This window comes from Ambystoma mexicanum, chromosome 5p (genome assembly GCF_040938575.1).
Source record: "Ambystoma mexicanum isolate Mex_15411 chromosome 5p, UKY_AmexF1_1, whole genome shotgun sequence".
In the NCBI taxonomy this organism is placed as follows: Eukaryota; Metazoa; Chordata; class Amphibia; order Caudata; family Ambystomatidae; genus Ambystoma; species Ambystoma mexicanum.
The window spans coordinates 760226024-760246537 of NC_090930.1; the positions used below are offsets into that span (position 1 = coordinate 760226024).

At 45.7% G+C, this 20514-nt stretch overlaps 1 protein-coding gene across 2 annotated transcripts in view; it reads left to right on the plus strand.

Annotated features, from left to right (window-relative positions):
• PDCD6IP (programmed cell death 6 interacting protein) overlaps positions 1-20514 on the plus strand; it is a 1152781-nt gene that overhangs the window by 131528 nt on the left and 1000739 nt on the right. For both annotated transcript variants that reach the window (XM_069613187.1, XM_069613188.1), the window contains exon 5: positions 17894-18047. In XM_069613187.1, coding sequence (XP_069469288.1) covers positions 17894-18047 — 154 coding nt within the window. The remainder of the gene's footprint in view (positions 1-17893; positions 18048-20514) is intronic.

The window sequence follows — 20514 nt, forward strand, 5'->3', positions numbered from 1 at the left end:
GGCTATTATCCCGCAAACCCTCTCTAGGAATAAGCGCAACATCACTTTGCAAAGCCTTCGCCCTCTAATCCACAACATCCTGGCTCCTGCAAACTACACCAACTCAGATGTGGATAAACTTGTTGACCTCTACAATAAAACTCTTGAATCAGCCATACACACCATCGCTCCTAAGCTAAACCAGCAGCCCACTTGAACAAATGGTTCACTCCTGTGCTTCAAATCCTGCGGAACGCCAAACTAATGGCGGAAGCCACCTGGAGAAAAGCCCCTAACCCTGCCAACAGATTGTAATTCACAGTAGCATCCACCACCTATAAAACCTCGATCCTCACGGCCAAAAAAGAGACCTACGACAATAGAATTGACAATGCCAAATCAAGAAAGAGCTATTCACTATCCTAAGGGAACTAGAGTCTCCCTCCCCACTGTCAGAAACCTGCGTGAAAGATGCAGACTGGTGTGAGAGAATCCAAAAAGCCTTGGAAGACAAAATTGCCATGCTACGAACTAAAATCGAACAGAAAAAGTCTAGCCTAGGCATAAGTGCAAACCCTCCCAATACTAAATCTCCAACTTGTCCTCCCTTCTCTTTCGCCCCTAGTCTCAAAGAAAGAAGTGGAAATAATAAAAGGCCTCAAACCCTCCAGATGCCAAGGGGATTCCTGCCCAGCTGCCATCATTCAGGAAGGCACCAATGATTTGGCCCCTTTCATTACAGCCCTAATCAACGGCTCCTTCAAAACAAGCTCAGTCCCTAGCAGCCTCAAGGAGGCCTGGGTCATGCCCCTTCTAAAAAAAAAAAAAAAAAAAAAAAAAAAAGCGAACCTAGACCTCCAACATCCCCCCACTAATTACAGGCCCATCACCACTGTCCTCTATATCCTGAAGATCAACAGACAGCCCTTCTGGACCTAAAAATCCAGATGGACGGGGCAAAGGACAAGGGAAATCTAGCCATTCTCCTGTTGCTTGACCTCTCGGCAGCCTTCGACCTCGTAGACCACCAGATCCTCACGAACATCTGACGGCCTCACCTGCATTCTCCAGCCAGGCGACTGCCTGGGTCCAATCCTTCCTAGCGGACCGCACCACACAGGTCTTTACACCTGGAGCCTCAGCCATCCCCATCCCCATCCCCATCCTCTGTGGCGTTCCACAAGGTTTGTGCGTCTCACTGGCATTATACAATATCTTCACAGAGCTATTTGACCGCCTGGATAAACCTGGGTGTCACATATACAAATTATGCTGACGATACCCAGGTTTTCATCTCCCTATCAAGCTGCTATGAAGAGGACTCCGTACGGATTAACAACCTCTATCTGGAGATACAAGCCTGGATGGCAGAACATGGCTTATGCCTTAACGACGAGAAAACTGAGCTGCTCCTTGTCGGCTCCTGTCAGGCAGAATCCTGTGCAGTTCCCTTGGGGACCACTGCAAGAAGATGAAGACTACAGGAGTAAGCAGTAAACCCAATTGGTAGCAGTCTGCACCACCCAGATTTACCTGGTAGCTGTGGCTGAGCAGTCAGACTTCCCTCAAGAAGAGTTAGGCAGTATATAGAGTATACACAATAGGGCCAGAAACACAGTGGAACAAGCAAACACTGACGAGAGCTTTGTATCAAAAGTATGTAATTATTTAAAACACACTTTAGGAAATACACTAGCACTATAAGTCAAAGCAAGTTCAAAACACAATCGGAAAATTATTTACACCTCCACTAGCAATTACTAGACAAGTCTTAAGTTGAAACACCACTTTTTGTCAAAACAGGGATGAGCGCGTAACTTAGATGGCACTCCAATAATTAGGTTAAAGGGAGTGAAAAAAGCGGAGCATAAAAATAAAACCGTTCCCAACACTTTTCGAAATCCAAAGCAAGTCAGTGAAGGCAGTATACACTGTAGAGCCAAAGGTCATAGGCCAGACCCACTTTAAATGGAGCAAAGCGAAATGTGCCCAGGATCACACGGTTTAAAATGCACTAAGTCTGAGTGTTCAAAAGAGGCTGGGGTGATTTGAGAAGTAAAGTTAGAAGGTCTGGAGCCAACCCAGTTGGAAAGCCAAGGATTTATGGGTCACCTTTAGCAATCCGAAGAAAGGGAGGCCAGGTGGAACACAGTACCTTAAAGAGAGGGGAAGCTCCAACGTGCGACAGTTGTTCCTGGCAGTGGATGGAAGTCGTGGATTCGACCAGGGGAAGAGAAGATCTCATCGAGGAGGAACCTTGTAGTCGTTGCACTGCCCAGGGAAGAGACCAGCCACGGAGGTCGTGGGTAAAAGGTGCGTCCCTTTTATTGGTGGTTAAAGTGGTGAAGCTTGGCTATCCGGTCGCTGGGGTGCTTGGCACGGGCGAGTCGACCAAGAGACTTCTTTGGAAGGCGGAGTGGCAAACTGGTTGATCCCACCAGCTCAGAGGGAGAAGACACTTCCAGCAAAAGATCTCCTTTGTCGTCGGGAAAGTGGTGTGGTCGTTGCAGCAGGGCTCCACCGGTGGTGTCGTTGTTGCAGATGGCGCAGCTTCTTCCCTCTTCGGATTCTTGGGTCCTGTGGCGACTTCTGAAGTTCCAGTCCCAAAAGCCCTGCTTTTATGCAGAAAAACTCCCATTCAACAGCGTAGCTGTCACTCAAACATGCTAAGTGGTGAGCCGGGCGGCTCACCACTGGGCCAATCGGAATAGAGCGTGACTTGAGTTGCTAAGGCAACACAGTCCAGGGTGCCAATTCCCCTCCCCACACATCCTGTGGAACCCAGACAGAGTGGCACCATTTGGAGGGCTTCTGTGGAGAAGGCCGCCAAAAAGTGGAACAAAGAGCTCGAGCTTGGTCAGAGTTACAGAGACGGACACGAACGCCATTTTAGAAAAGAGTTCTGGCAAAAAGACCCAAACATTGATTTAATATTAAATGAATAAACCGGCGGTATCTTTAACATTGCACCAAAAAGTGGTGCATTTAAAATCAATGGGAGAATCCCATAGGAAATATTCCGGTGGAATATTTTGCGTGGTAACCAGTGCCGCGAGCCAGAAACTCGACGAGGGGGGACTGGACAGTGCCCCCTTGAAAACAGACCCAAGGCCAATATAATTAACCCCTTCCAGTACTTCCACAATATGATGGTTGGTATTGGTTCTGTTCACAATTTAGGACAAGTAAAGTCAATGGTGACTTTACATGCCCTGGGAGACAGTAGTCAGTCCCAGGGTATGGAGTCTGTTTGGGAGTCACTATGACACGCCTGTGTTACTGCACTGAGGGTGCTGTGTAACACATACACAAACAATAGATGATCCCCTATGGAGTAAAGGACCCCATAGCCCACAAGCACACAAATGGTCAGAGACATACCTCAAATCATGCTTAAGAGTGGGAGGAAAAGAGTCTCACTCTTAGCAGGAGAAAACAACAAACCCCAAAAAATCCAGCAAAGCTGCTGGGGGATTCGATAGGTTTGGGAAATTAGCCTTATAAGAGAATGCTCCCTAACAGCTCCCAACCTCGACTAAACAAACTAGACCCCTGTTACGCCTCTATCAACATAGATGGTAACCTAATCACAGTGGTCAAAGAAATCAAAACTCTAGGGGTCTACTTGGACTCCACTCTCTTACTTAGAAAACAAGTAAACGCCACAGCCTTCTCCACAGCTTACACTAACAACCTCATTAATGCTTGCAAAGCATTCCTCTCACCTGCCAGTTGCATTACGCTAGCCAGAGCACCAGTGCTCTCAAAAATCGACTATTGCAATACTCTTCCTTGGCACCACAGAGCGCAATCTGAACAAACTACAAGTGCTTCAGAATAAGGTCCTCAGAGCGGCACTGAGTATCCCGCAGCACTGAGATATCCAGCTTCAGGCAAGATGCCAACTGGCTCCCGGTTCGAGGCAGAATCACCCTAAGATCTCTCGTTATCGTCCACAAATGCCTCTCTAATGAGGCCCCCACAAGTATCTGGCAGTGAAGTTCAAGAAACGCACCTCAGCCAGACCAACCAGAATCCTGTATTCTCATTGCTTATCCATCTCTAAATTCTCCCTAAAAAAAAAAAAAAAAAAAAAAAAAAAAAAAAAGCAGGCGGCTCCAGCTCCCTAGTCCTAGCTACCAAGCTGTGGAACGCTATACCCATGAACCTTGGAGGTGAACCATCCTTCTGGACGTTCAGAGCAAAAACGAAGTCCTGGCTCGCCAACAAGAACTCCCCCACTGTCACTTACTAACCAATGTATTTTCTTCCTGTGTCTGCCACTTGACTACTATGTAACCCGGTCATATGCACTTACTGTTCTCTTTTTCTTGTATGTCCATAATCTGCTGTAACATGCTCTTAAGTCTCTGGCGCCCAGTTACCTCGGGGTTTGGCGTGCTGTATAAATGAAAAGAACTAAACTAAACTCGGCAGGGTCACAAGGAATCTATGGAGGACGAAGTAAGAGCTTAGCAAAAGTGTAAAGCAAGAAAAGAAGGGCACCTGATACACCGCTGAACGGCGATTATCATCTGAAGCGATGTCTCTCGGGACAAAGTGCTTTTCTGAACAGTGAGCATAAACCGCCTAAGCCCGTTTTATTTTCTAGCACCATGACTTCTCATTCTCCCGTTACTGTGTTAATTTTATTGGCTTAGTTTTTGTAGCATTTATTACGCCAGCCCACCATGTCATTTGGTGGTTGCAACTGTGACCCCTGAGGTCTCCCTTGATACCCCTAAAAATGGAAGCTCCCCATATGGCTTTGTTTCTGGAGTGGCTGGCTTTCTTGTTCAGGCCTCTAAATAAAAAATAAAATATGAAAAAAAGAGGGTTCCACAACTGTAACACTTTGAGCAGTGACCCTAAATAAGAAAGGATATGAATACCAAATGGTATTTCTGGAATTCTATACATTTACCAGTTTATTGGTATGCACTACAGAGTGTAAATTGCTTTCTGACTTCGAGAACATTCAGACATGTAATTGCTCATTTTACTATAGCTGGTAAGATGGCTATAGCTGGTAGGAGAGCTCAATGGGTTGAGCGCTCACTGCTGCGATGTGTAGTTGATCTGCAAGTTGCAGGGTCGAATCCCGGTAAGGTCAACTCAGCCTTTCATCTTTCTGAGGTCTATAAATGAGTACCAACACATGTTGGGTGATATTGTATGCATATTTGTTATCTATAATGTGCTTAAGCGTAAGTGCTATATAATAATGCATCATTATCATTTGCCCTTGGACCTCTGCTTGCATTCACAGTAATTTGGTAATATGGGCCTATACAGACTGATATTAACGATGCATATGGTGATTCATTCTTGTAAGAAATGTACGACATTACAGTGATATTGTAACCATATTTCTGATGTTTGTTAATCTGCTTAGAATCACATGCTGTGCATAGTCCGACATCCTGTGGTCACTGCGGAGTATTGTATTTTGTTTTTTGTAGTCGAAAAGGGGACGTCGACAAGGCGTGTCTGTAACACTATCGCTATAGTGACGTGCGGTGTACCCACAATCCCTCACACGTCGAGGTCCCTCAGATAGTTTTTTTCCGCCCAGATATTGGTCGCCTTTACGCAGAGCTCCTCGAGAGACATTGCAAATTCATTTACTCGACCTTTGGTCATTATTTATTAATATAGATTTACATAAGATCCCTCCCTCGACGTAGCTGCGAAGCCTTTTCTCCGCTGAGTAAGAACTTTGACGGCGGGGGCGAGAAGGAGGAGATCCTTCGGTGCTGCCGAACATGTGGCCTGGCCTTGCCGGCCAGAAGACAGTAGGGAGAGTGGGGTCGTGGGACATTTCTTGTTTCTCTCTGAGAATGCCTTTCCTTTTCCCCTCCCTTTCCCTCGGGGTTGTTATCACAGTGAAAGATTTCCTCCGCTATGGAGAGGACACCCTTTAGGCTTTGCCCGCATTGCAAGGGCAAGTTTACCTGGAAAGACGAGCATAAACGGTGTAACCGTTGCTTGCCCCTCGACCACAAGGAAGACGGCTGCGTGGCTTGTCAGCTTCTTAAGCGTAAGACTTTAAAGGACCGCAAGGTCAAAAGGTGGGCGGACTACGCCATGTCGAGGTCCGATTCCTCACCCGCTGCCACAGAAAGTGACGAGGAATGTGATAACCCGACTTCCGTTACGGAAGTCGTAGACCTCTCTAAGGAGCGCTTGCACTCCTCGTCTGTCCCCGGCCCCAACAAGTTCGGCTCATGCCCTGCTTATGGGGATGAACACCCTGGCGACACTGACGCGCACAAAAAAACACTCCCATAAACACATAACCCACGGCTCTTCTTCGTTAAAGACGAAGAAACCAGCAGTGCCAACGGAGACGCAGGTTCCACCGGTGTCGTCCTCAGACCGTAAGTCTTAAGCCCCCCTCGCAAATGCAGACGTGACCAGATAAGGGCGCTACCCCCAAACCGCCAGATGAAGCGCTCCGTCAGAGCGCCCGTCGCCGTAGAACGCGCGACACCCGTAACGTCAATACCAGAGCCCTCCACAGACAAATTAGTTGTCGAGAGCCTGGCGAGGATCGTTTCTGCCGATAGCCAGAAGCGGACGGTGAAAGATACGCCGAATACCGCTCAGAAGGCTAGAGAAATGCCGAAAAGGCCTGAAGGAAGGCAGGAACTGCCCGCTTCATCTAAAGGGACTCCTAGCCTACCAGAAGGCTTTTCAGATGGCAACGGAGACCTTTCTTTGACGTTATGGGAGAGGTCAAAGCGTTTTCAGGCCAAAGACCCCCACCCCCCCCCCCCCCCCCCCAGACCGCTCGGGGGTACCACCATGAGACCCTGGAGAGACTCCAGTTCTGTATGGAGAGGTTTATGGAGACCCAAAACCTACCACCCCCAAGAGGGCAAGAGAGGGACCTCAATTGGACCCCAGGGCTAAATTCCCTAGGCTGTTTAATCCCTCCCAAGTGGATATAAATTTATATGACCTCACTCAAGAGGACCCCCACTTTCAGAAGGAGAACGAATTTTTAGGCAACGAAGAGGAACAAAACCTAGAGGAAGAAGGTTTTGAAGAAAATCCAGATACAGGTGGGGGGGGGGCTTCGGAGAAGACCCAGAGGAAGGTGCTTTACAGCCCTGGCAGTCCCCATCAGCGTTTTTGGACCCTGATATACTAAACCTGTCACCTCCCGAGGACTCGCCTAATAGGAACACGTCACATATTGACGATCAACCTACATTTAATGCACTACTACGCAAGACAGCAGCGCATTTCGAAATAGACACTGGGGAGATTTCTCCTGACATTGACTTTGTGGAGAAGGTAATCGAGGAGAAACCCCCTGTCAGCCAAACCATTCCCCTCCTCGCCTCAGTAAGGAGACAAATTATCCCTTCACTATCTACACCCGCGTTGGTCAGAGAGGTCAACCCTAGGATAGAAAAACTATTCAGTCCCTCCCCTTCAGACCCGTTATACGTCAGGGGCCACTCTGTACCAGACTCCCTAGTGGTGACAAATGCAATGAAAAGAGCAGGGGTCCCGCTGTCTACCAGCGAAGCACCACCAGATAAGGAGGGCAAAACATTGTATGCCCTGGGCAAGAGGATCACAGCCTCTGCTGCTTTTTCCGCAAGGATTGCAAACAATTCCTTGCTAGCAAGTTACGCAGACGCACAATGGAGCAAGCTACGCAAGGACGCTGACGAGGTACCAAAACCCCTACGTACACGCCTTCTGGCCACGTTTACTGAAGGGACCCTAGTCAACCAAAGCATCGTGAAAAACACTCTGGATGCTGCAGAAACGGCTGGCTGTTCCCTAGTCCAAGGAATACTCCTCAAACGCCATGTCCGGCTGAGTAATTCGGGGTTTAAACCTGAAACACAAGCATCTCTAATCAACAAGCCTATAGAAGATACCAACCTCTTCGGAAAGGCAGTTGAGGAGGCATTAGAAACGGCAAAGAAAGAGTTTGACACCATCAAAACCCTAGACCAGATTTCTAGGCCTCCTAACAAACGTGTCTATGGCAATAGGCGCTTTTTTTGAAGCCAACGGCAGCAGCAAAATCAGCAGCAGCAATACTCTGCAAATTGGTCCTCTAACCAAGGCACCAGTGGCCAATACAACCTGAGAGGACAACGCCCTGGCAAAGGGAGAGGTTGGGGTTCTACCCCTAGAGGTTCCCAAGCCACCAACACCAAATGACTCGAAGATCCGGGTCCCCTCCCATGCATCGCTGGTCGGGGGCCGGTTAACATCCTTTCTTCCAGCATGGGAGGGAATGACTTCAGACCGCTGGGTACGATCAACCATAGCCTGCGGCTACTGTATAGAATTCAACAATTCCCCAACGCATGACACCAGAACACCTCGCCATCCTTCTACAAGAAGTGGACCAGCTACTGGAAAAAGGAGCTATAGAGGTCGTGTCTCTATCGCAGGTAACGGAAGATATTTATTCAGGGTACTTCCTTGTACCCAAAAAGTACTTAACCATGCGCCCTGTATTTGATCTGCGCCCAGCGAACAAATTTGTCAAACCTCAAAAGTTTCGTATGGTGACCTTACAGGAAGTGATCCCCCTGCTATCACAAGGAGATTAGATGACAACACTGGACATGAAAGATGCATACTTTGACATTTAATGTTGCCAGCGCACAGAAAATACCTCAGGTTCATGATAGAGGGCAAACTACCATTTCAGGGGCTATCCTTCAGGATAGCATCAGTACCGAGGGTATTCACGAAAGTACTGGCAGTGGCAGCGGCCCACCTGCGCAGGTTGTCCATCCCAGTATACCCTTACCTCGACGATTGGCTCATAACGGGATTCTTACGAAACATGCTTCTCAAATACCCAAAAGACTGTAGACCTTTTGTTCCAACTGGGCTTCTCCATCAACGAGAAGAAGTCCAGCTTAGACCCCAGCAAGTCAAACAATTCCTAGGGGCTCTAATTCGAACAAAGGGCGGCCTTGTCTTCCCCTCCAACGAGAGGGTCCAAAACCTGCTGTTTCAGATCCCTCAATATGTAGCAGATTGAACGGTGACTGTACGCAAAGCAATGCGATTGCTAGGAATGATGGAGTAATGTATTTATTTGGTACCCCATGCGCGCCTGCGCCCAATGCAAGAGTGGCTCAACAGCCAGTGGTGTCAGGCCAGTGGACAATGGGACGATCTAGTGGTGGTCTCGCAGGCCTTGGTTCTTTCGCTACGGCGGTGGTCGAAGGAAAACCTGGTAATAGGGAAACCATTTGCCACCCCCACAGTGGAAGCCACTCTAACCACAGACTCATCCCTCACAGGATGGGGGGGCTCACCTATCCCATCAAACTGCTCACGCAGTTTGGACTCCGAGCGTAGCCTCCAAGCACATAAACTTACTGGAGCTACTTGCTGTGTTCAAGGCACTGAAAGCCTTCCAGACACACCTGCAAGGGAAGCCAGTGATGGTCCTCACTGACCGCACCACAGCCATGTACTACCTCAACAAACAAGGGGGCACTCACTCTCCGGGACTGTCCAAGCTGTCCCAGAACATCTGGAAGTGGGCTCTCAAACACATGTTCCTACTGTCACATGTACCAGGGGAACTCCATCTGCTAGCAGACAAACTCAGCAGAGGCTTCCCTCTGAGTACGAATGGCGTTTACACGAAGACCTAGTCTTCGACGTTTTCACACAATGGGGATTCCCGGAAATAGACCTGTTCGCAACCATGGAGAACTCATAATGTCTAGATTACGCCTTCAGGTACCCCCAGAACCAATCCAAGGGGAACGGTCGATCGATTCCATGGTCAGGGAAATTTGTTTACGCTTTTCCCCCCCGACTCCCCTTCTCAACAAGATTGTGCACAAGATGCACCAGGAACAAGTTACCATGATACTAGTGGGCCCGGCAGCCATGGTTCGCTCACCTGATGGAGATGTCTCTATCTCCTCCAGTGAAACTTCCCTGCCTGTACAACATGCTGTCACAGGACAAGGGTAGGACACTGCATCCATGCCCTCAGACCATGAACGTAGCAGCCTGGCTCCTGAGATCATAGAATTTCGACATTTACACCTCCCGCAGAGATGCATGGACATCCTCAGGGAGGCTAGAAAGCCTAACACTCGTCACTGTTATTCCAGCAAATAGAATAGATTTGTCATCTGGTGTAGAGGAAGAAACATCAACCCTGTTGACTGCTCTCCCACACAAATTGTTCTGTACCTGACCCATTTACTGGACTCTGGTCTAGTATTCAATTCGATTAAAGTCCACCTAGTGGCACATTCTGCATACACCAATTCCCAACTTAGTGTCATGGTGGAAAGTCCCAGTTATTAAAGCCTTTATGGAGGGGGTAAAGAGAATACACCCTCCGATAGCAAACCCAGCTCCCGGCTGGGACCTAAATGTGGTACTTACCAGGCTCATGGGCTCACCATTTGAACCCATGCACAAGGCAACTCTTAAAGACCTCACTCTTAAGGCCGCCTTCCTAATAGCTATCGCCTCCATTAGGAGAGTAAGTAAGTGAACTACAGGCTCTTTCTGTTGTAGACCCCCTTGTAACGGTTCGCAAAGATAAGGTGGTTCTACGCACACACCCAAGGTTTGCACCGAAATTCATCTTGAAATTCCATGTCAACCAGTCTATAGAACTGCCAACGTTCTTTCAAAACCCTTCAAATTTGGGAGAAAAAAGCCTGCATACACTTGATGTGTGCAGAGCTGTCATGTTTTATATGGAAAGAACTAGACCACTGAGAAAAACTAATCAGTGCTTTGTCTTGGTGGCAGCAGGAAGAGAAGGAGATGCAGTCTCAAAGTCCACTATATCTAGATGGATTGTTCAATGCATCACTCTCTGTTTCTCTCTTGCTAAGAGAGAACTACCCTTCAAGCCCAAGAGCACACTCTACTCGAGGCACTGGGGCATCCATAGCATTCATTGCAAATGTTCCCCTTGAGTCTATTTGCAAAGCGGCAACCTGGAGTTCTGTACACACCTTTACAAAACACTACTGTCTAGATGCCCACTCTAGATCTGATTCCCAGGTGGGACAAGCGGTATTAAGACATCTTTTCTCTACTGTTCCTTCTCACAACCCATCTCCAACTCCGGGTACTGCTCGCTAGTCTATGCAAAGCATGTGATTCTAAGCAGATTAACAAACATCAGAAGACAATGCATTACTTACCGTAAAAGCGTTTCTGATGGTTGTATCTGCTTAGATTCACATGCGCCCACCCTTCCTCCCTGCTCGGATGGAAGGAACATAGACATCCTATTACTTGTCTCTTTTCTGTACTCACTCAAGTCTAGAAGGCTCCCTCAGGGCAGAAAAAATACAAACAGAGGGACCTCGACGCGTGAGGGATTGTGGGTACACCGCACGTCACTATAGGGATAGTGTTACAGACCTGCCTTGTCGACGTCCCATTTTCGACTACGAAAAACAAAATGCAATACTCCACAGTGACCACTGGATGTCGGACCTATGCACAGCATGTGAATCTAAGCAGATACAACCATCAGAAATGCTTTTACGGTAAGTAATGCATTGTCTTATCGTGGTGTACTTGGGAACAATGCTATATGATGCCACTTCCTGCATTGTGAAGGGGTGAAATATTTTGTTCCATTGCTTCCTGTGATGTCACTTTGGGGTGGGTCAAATGACATCACTTCCTGTGATATCAGAGGTCAAGGGTCGTGTGATGTCACTTCCACTACCCCAGGTATTTTGGTGAAATGATGTCCCTGCAGCCCATGTGCACAATCTCCTTGGCTCAAGGCAAGAGCCAGGTAGGCAGCTCGAATAGGCCTCGTGGCACATGTTTTGCCTGAGGCCTCCGGCTCCCTCCCTTGTCTCAAGTTCCTTCCTCCAAATCTTCTCCCTGATGTCCTTGGGTGTTGTCATCGACGGCCGCACCCAGCAGTAGTCAACACTAATGCGCTTGACCGGCAGCCATGTCATGACTGAGAAGAGCACCGCTGGCTGGCTGGCTGGCTGGCTGGCTGGCTGGCTGGCTGGCTGGCTGGCTGGCTGGCTGGCCCTGCCCTGAGGGTGAGGCTCACGACAGAGTCAGGTAGGCAGCCCTGTGCCAGTCACGCCCCCAGGCAGGCAAAAGAAAAAACATATTAACACCCGCATATCAATTGTTGTTGAGTGAGCAGGGCTGCCTGGCGCCACGCCGGTGGATGGCTGGCAGGCTGATGGAGCACTGCGCCTCATGCCACTGGTTGGTGCATTTTCATCAAAGCAAAGTGAACACTTAGTAACCAAATGTTAACTTTCTTTGATGAAGGTGTTCTCGTTCCGACTCAGAGTACATATTGTAAATAATACATTATGTATCCATGCACAGCGAGCTGACTGCCAGTGGCAATGTTACTTGCAGGTTGCAACAGCAACAGTCTGAAATTTGGCCCATCTATTGCCCTGTAAGACCAGCAGAGAGGCCAACCGAAGTCGAATTTGATTTTCCCCTGGATGCAGACTGTTACACAGTTTTTCTGAAGTCCAACTAAGGGCCTAGTAAAACCATTTAACTGAGGCAGAACAAGACTCCACTCTTAGTATAAGGCTGCACCACCTGCGTATATGGTAGCGTAGACAGAGCAGCCAGGCTTATTTTAGGAGGGAGAGAGGGCTGTAGAATCAGTACAATTGAAAATGTAATACAAAATGGTCCAAAGAAACACTGAAACACTATTGTAAAAATAAATGTTTTATTTAAATATAAATGGGCCCAGATACATCTAGGGATAAGTAAGTACCATCACACATATGTAATGACAATTATAATAACACAACACTGCTTAAGGTTCACAGACCAAAGCATAAACCTTATTTGGAACCTCTTCATACACTTTCAGTATGGGTCACACCTATTCTTGAGGTTGGAGGGGAGGGGAAACCCAGTGGTTACTTTCAGATTACATTAAGTAATTCAATGGCAGTCGAACCTACCAGTTGTAACAAATAGCAAAATTAGTCAACTGTACAGTACATGTTTTGTGAAAAATGGAACACTTATTCTAGGTACAGTAAAAACCTATAACTACTTTTGGGATAACTCACAGCTAACTCAAGGTAAGTAAAACCCATATACTTTTTCGAGGAGGGAATAGCAACCTGGGGCAGGTAGAAACCTAAGACTTTTGTGTTGTCTAAAACAGCACAGGGAAAGCAAAACCCACTGTTACTTTATTGAATGACTCAAGGTTATTCTAGGTAGGTAAAACCTAATGCAGACTTATTCTGGACAGGCTAACAGCAAGTCAAGGTAAGCAAGGCCCAGTTGGAGGGACACTCATACAATTATTCTAACAGGAGTAATCTGGTCAAACCAACACAATTCTTTTGGGAAGTGTAACAACCAAATCACAGATGAGTAATATACCCTTGCATCTACTTTCTGTTAGACTGGCAAAACGGTTTCTAAGGAAGGAATGATGTTAACCATACTTTTGAGAATAGTGCATCACACATCCAAGGTAAGTACACACTTTTATAACTGTTCACTCTCAGAGTTAGTTACCAACCAACTCTTTTACAAGTAAATAACTTTAAACACTTATTTTCTTTTCTAGGCAAAAGGCCCAATCCCTTATTCTTGGAGCATGAGTGTTCTCAGTGGCAGAAGGGGGGTCACTAGGGTCTAGTGTCCAACAGACAGTGTCAGGATAGGTTCTTAAGTAGCAAACATTAGAGTTCCTCAGGAAGACTGGGCAAACCGGTAAGTATTTTACTAAGGAATTATTTTCAGCCAATCTTGCCTGATTGGGTGTACTTCTTCGCTGCTGCAAGAACCGAGTGCTGAGGGTCGAGAAATCTGTAGTGGAGTGCAATGTCTGCAAACCAGCCAAAAGCTCCAGGAGTCTGCTAAGGACCCTCCAGAAGCAGGACAACCTGAGCTAGAGTCCTCTCACCAGATTGTAGGACCCAAGGAGTGAAGGAAGCCCAACCGGTATCGGAGATCCGCGGTTGTGCTGTTCACTGAGTGCTGAAACCGCAAAGTGCTTCTGATCCGAAAAGAGCCCATAGCTGCTGACGACCTCCAAATTGCTGCTGCAGGAGCCCTCGGAAATACTCCCTCTTGTCACCACGACTGAGGCTCAGGAAACCCAGGTCTGCACTGCTGCAACAGGACAGAATCCAGCTGGACCACTCTTCTTCAAACCAGGGGTACTGTTAGATTTGGGGTACTTGCCTCAGTGTCTTTTTGAGCTGTGCTTTTCCCAGTTGAGACTTGCATTGGCTTACCTTAGAGTTGATTCCAACTCTGCTTTTCACAGGCTTAATAGCTTGTGACCCTATAAGTGATTTCTTCAAAACTCTAACTTTGCAAGACTTTTTTTTTTAATCTAAGGTGACTGTGCTCCATGTTCTGATATTCTGTGCTCCAATTGACGTTGGCTGTCCTGGCTCCCTGCACCCCATTCTAGTCCATTGACTTTGATATTTCTGTCCCTCATAGGTGGTAACTTGTCCTAAACATTTATTGCTGGGAAAGGCTTGTCTATACTTCATTGGAAGATGGAAGTATACTCACGTGCCAATAGAACCTGTTTCACCTTTTCCTTCCTTTAGCCTTTCCTTTATGCAACCTTAATCTGCAAAGTATAACTAGTGATATATAAATGCCATTACTCTCCTTGTGAATGAAGTCATCTCCGGGTATAGGAAGTGTGTAAAAAGCATCTCTAAAGAGTATCCACTAACTTGTGCTGATTCTGGAAAAGTATTTTAAAGTATATTTGATTCTTACCTACCTTGCCCTTTTTAAAGAACACTTATTTAAAAATTGATGTTCAATAAATAACTATTTAGAACTGAAACCTTGAGTGTAAGTGTTATTTGGCTACTTGTATTTGCGAATTTCATTGCAACAGCTTTATAGCTCTCACTTACCCTCTTGAGATAGGCTTGGCTTCTCGGTCACACTACCAACTTGTGTAGTACAGACCTATACCAAAAGGTGCGTTACCTAATACCAAGCAGATAAGTGTTGTATAGTCTCACACAGTGTTACTACATCACTTCTGATCTAACAGTGTATTCGTTGTCGGGGTCCTTTTTTGTCTTTCGCTGTAAGATGTATATCAAGCTCTCTTGCACCTTCATCTGAAGAAAATGCATAACCCTATCGTTCAGTTTGAATTTTAGACTGAAGGGATTGGTCCATCTATTTTCAGTTATTGGCTTTGCTTTCCGCCTCATTAAAGTAGGCTGACTAGGTCCTGAGAAATCATCTCTCGCTATCCATGAGAGCGATGCGCTCCATTTTCCACACCTCATTTTACCACTGTTGCAAGGGGGGAGGCATGTGAGCTTTCCTTCATATTTCCACCTACTGGACTTTACTGATTTCGATTTGTGACCATTGTTTGTATTTCCCAGAACCTGACAAGAGCCCTGCTACACAGTAAATCCTGTTATTCAGTTCAGAGCCTTCCTTTACTAAATTGATCTGATCGTGGCCAATGTGGTTTGCTAAATCTTTGTATTTCAACTGGAGTGATGAATTGGAGCATCTTGTTTCTTTCACTTAAAGTTATTCTCAGCACTGAACTGCCAGGTCGTCCGAGGCAGTTTTCACTGCGATCTACTTTCTCTCTGTGTTGTAATCTTTATTTTCAGCTATTGTACTGGTCAGTTCAGCTCGCAAAGTACTTGGAACTGTTATGGCATCTTTGGTGACATCCTTGGATGATTGGAGAATATCAATGAGAAAGTCTTTGGTCAAAGGGGTATTCTCATCTGGGCTTGTGTGCCTCTGTTCCACGTTTCTGCTGCCATGCCTTTACTGCTGAACCTTTTTTCCAAAGAATTTCCAAGAAATGCACAGGGAATGATTCTTGGCTCCTCTGCGCATTCTGGTAATTTTGTGATGGGGAAATTATTGCTGCTGGCCTCCAAGTCTGAAGGCGTTTGAGTCTCTATCCAATATTCTCTATTGGCAGGTACCAAGCCACTCAGTGCAGGTACCATCAACCCGATTCCCTGTTTTGTATTGCAGCTACCAAAGCTCCGTAACAGCACAAAAATCCCACAGGCAAGAGGAGCCACCAACAGGGAACATGCTATTTTATATGCAAACTAATACACCAACTCCCTCGGTGTAATTTTATAGCATTTATTTATTTTTTGATGGACGTTAATTGTTTATACCGGATAAACGTTGATTGACCCTTGGCCAACAGTGTCTACCTTAATTTACCTTAGCATGACAATTGCTCACTGAATTTTCCTCACCATCCTAAGACTGTTTTCTATTTATAGTAGAAGCACCTCAGGGATCTCGGAGCAACCCAATGGCATCTACTCTCCCCCAACTTATTCTCTGGAGATGGGCAAGCCCCCTCCCTCCTTGCACTCGGACGGCAGCCACAATCTTGTGGGGATCCACTCAATTAGCCCTTCTCCTCTGCCACACCAACGGAGTTCGGCCACCAAGCAACATGGTGCGCTGTCAACACTCCTTGCTAAATGTGATGGTCCAATATTGGCAAACCATGGGGTGGGGGTGGTTACGCGATAGAACAGCTGGAGAGCCTGGTTCCCGGAGCTCTTTCTATACATGACTGCACACTGTCATATTGGCCATGCCCTGCTTTTTTAATTTTAAATATTCATAACATTTCATGCTTTCCCACCATAGTTCGAAGATGCATGGATTACTTTTCTTCCTTTTTAGCCCTAAGGCACTGACAAAGGTTTAGATAAAAGTGCTAGCGATTTGTCCATGACTGAGTCCAGGAGGCAGAGGGCATTGACTTTTCCATACCTTAACTACATGCTCATCCCCTTTCCTTCTACATTCTGTAGGTATTTCACTTGCATTTTGTATTAACCGACTCAATCCAAACAGCAATTTTGGGGCATTGTGGGCATTGAGAGGTGACACAATAATCTGAGTACATCTGTTATTACCATAGTCCCAGAAGTCTGAGAAACACCATTGCACAATGAAAGACGTCCTTTGAGGGTCGCCAGGGGTCACATCCGCGACCCCTTAAAAAAATGTTAACTTATTTTTCAGAAATGTAATTGCTCATTTTGCTATAACTGGTAAGATAGCTATAGCTGGTAGGATAGTTCAGTGGTTTGAGCCCTCGCTGCTGCGATGTGCGTTTGATCTGCAAGTTGCAGGTTCTAATCCCGACAAGGTCAACTCAGCCTTTCATCTTTCTGAGGTCTATAACTGAGTACCAACACATGTTGGGTGATATTGTATGTATATTTGTTCTATATAAAGCACTTAATCGCTATATAATACATCATTATCATTTGGCCTTGGACGTTTGCTTGCATTCAGTAATTTGGTGATATACAATGGTGGCACATGTTAACCATTTCGTTTTTCCTGGTTGAAGCCCAAAGCATAAGCTGTTTCTTTCTGTAAATGGTTGCAACTCATTTGTAGAAAGTAGATCTGAAAAATCAAGGGAGAGGTATCTCTTGCAATTTTATCTTATCCACATGACTATAATACTGCTAAATGACTCCCAGACACATTATCATGTTGGTTATACATGACATTTCTTTAGATCGTCTTTGAATACCACCCTTCCTGCGTTCCCTGGTTTATATTAATGTTAAAGATACCTCTAATGTGAGTTCACGTAAGAGATGTTTTGGGTGCAATTTAGTGGTATACAAACCATTCAATGGGTGCATTTTAGAACTGTTACGTTTAGAATTTCGTTTTAAAAAAGTGCTGTTGCGTTTTATATGCTCAAACATACTCGTTCAGAGTCAACCTTCAAATTATTTCTTGCTTGTATTTCTTTTCTGGATGCATACGTTGTGTTTTAAACTACCTTTATTTGTGCAGAGTGCCAATTCACAAACATGACAGAACTGTTTCACGGAAATGCTTCTTGTGTTGATATGACTAATGTTATGTTTTATCTTTTTAACAGCTTGCAAGTGGTGCCTTTGCACATCTTAAAGACACTGTTTTATCTGCAGTAAGTCGAGAGCCGACAGTGGACATCTCTCCAGATACTGTTGGAACACTCAGTCTTATAATGTTGGCACAGGCACAGGAAGTATTTTTCTTGAAAGCCACAAGAGGTAAGGTTTTCACGGAATACAGCAAGGATTTATTATTCTAATACTTCCTCCTATAAAGACTTGTTTCAATATTCATTTTTGGATATTTCTTTACTCTTTTTGTGATTGTAGATGATGCTATTGCTATGAGAAAGGTTTCTGTGTGCAGCTTTGCCATCCATTTAAATTGGACCTGCAGACTATTTGGTCACACTGGCCTAATTTTGGGAGTGTGGTTTTTAAACATCACTCATTGATTTAACTAATTGAATTTTACGGACACTGCAGTCCTGAAGACTACCAGTGCAGGGGGTTATGTCCCTCATTGGAGTCGTTGAAAGCACTATTCCCTCCTTTAAGCAGAGTAGGTTAGGCAAAATTTATTTTTCCTTAGAATCTTTTCCCCGTACTAAATAACACCCACAAGAGGTACCTTTTTATTTGTATATCTTTTTGGTCCCACATGGCAGCATGTTGTGCACTACAGTGCTTAAAATGGTTGACAATGTTGCGTGGCCAATTAGTATGTGTACATGTTCTGTACAATATGCCTTTCACGATTTGAACATTTTCCTTGCTGTGTCTTGCATCTACTCTGTGGTACTTTTATTGTATCTCTATACCGTGGAAATGTACTGCACAGTGCTCTAACAGAGTTTCCATAATACCAATTAACCCCATCCCTCCCCTCTGTGTCCACAACACTATTCTAACGGGGTTGTGTATCCTTGTGCCTCTGCGGCACTGTAATAACCCAATTTGGAAAAACACCAATCGTATTACAACAGTCCCCCAATTACCAAAGCAATTTTGAAAACCTCCAACGTTCAACCGTTCACGGCGCCTCCAGTCACCCCACACCTTTCCCACGTGTGAGACAAGCATATTATCAAGAGAGATGACGGTCAACAGATACATTCAAATAAAGATTTATTAATAATCATGATGGTTTAACGCCTAAAGGAATCTAAAGAATAATCTGTGTCTATGTGAAAATCAAAAGTCAAGTCTGTGTCAAAAAACCTATGCTTGTTCTCGCAACTACAACAAAACTAGTGGGGAAATGTAACCAAATATAAGTGTTCTGAAGTAAATGTTCAGTGATTGGTAATTTAAGTTCTTCTAAAGTTCTGTTTTAAGATCAATACAGTGCCAACGATGAGGACTGAACAATTTCTAAGGTTCCCTTTTGCAGATTCACAAATATCGCAGTTCACATCACTTGCCGGTCGCCGGTTTCCCTTGCCCAAGATGAATATTCTCCAAGTTTTATTCTCTGGGTTCCCTTCCCCAAGATTTCATTTCAATAGTTTACTTGGTTCTTCTGCTTACCAGTTTGCAAAATATCATGAGATTTACTTGACCCTTCCTTTGGTTAATTTCACCAATGATGCTGCTTTTCAACCTTTGGTGGTTCTTCGTCTAGGCGCAGTTGCCAGACCACACGGTCCACCCATCACAGGTCAAGCAATCGTGTGTTTCCCAAGGCTCAATCCACATGACAGTGCTTTAATTTCCTTGTAGTACTTTCAGATGCCTTTCCAAGTGTTTCTAACCATGCAAGACTTAATTTCCCCAGACTGTTCTTATAGTTAACACTTTGTAGTTTTATTCACGTAGCAAGTTCCTTGTCATTTAATGTATCCAGTATTGCAGCATTCAATTGATTTCACTCTAATCCAGCTTTCCTGTTCCATATTCAGGATGTATAGCTTTACATTGTGTGAGCTCGAATGTCTTTCAAAAATTCAGTATTTAATAGATGTAAGTATTTCTTGTTTGTGCTCAACGGCTCCCTTCATCAAGTTCGGCATTCAATAATCACAAGGTTTACTTACATGGGCTCAACAGCCCCTTGAAGCGCCCTAGAGTTCCCAGTCTCTTTGAGAGACTTACTGGGTTACTACTCCGCCTGGTGTCTCTCCCCCACCCCCCTCTTCACACGGGAGAATCGACTTGCCGGCTGCTTCCCTCCGCCACACGGGAGAAGCAACCTGCCACTTCACCGGCTTCTTCCTTCCCGGTATGCCTGCCTTCGTGCTGGACTCTGCCTCCTCTCCTCAGCAGCTTCTGCTCTCTGCCTTCCTCCACAAGAGTTCTGTCTTGCTCGGTCTGTTCGGCAAGACTCCCGGGATCTTCAGCGGGCACCTTAGCGTTTCAGCTTCCCGCCCATCAGCACAGCATAAACTTGGTTCTGTTCTCGGTCTGCTCCTGCATCTATGGCCTCTCTCACCCCTCTCTGACATCCACATTTTATACTCTTTCATTCATAATAGGCTTCAGGTGAAACAAGGTGTTCCCAATCGCCTGACCTTGTTTAAACCAATTATTGTGACTTGCCTGCCCTCTAGTGGTGTTGGCAATAGGAAACCTGCACTGCTCCTAGTTGTCTCTTCTTCTCAGTACATAAAGGAAAATGACCAAGAATGATAGATTGACTATAGCCCATTAAGGCTAAGGGCGGCAAGGGTAGGTCAGTATTAGAAAA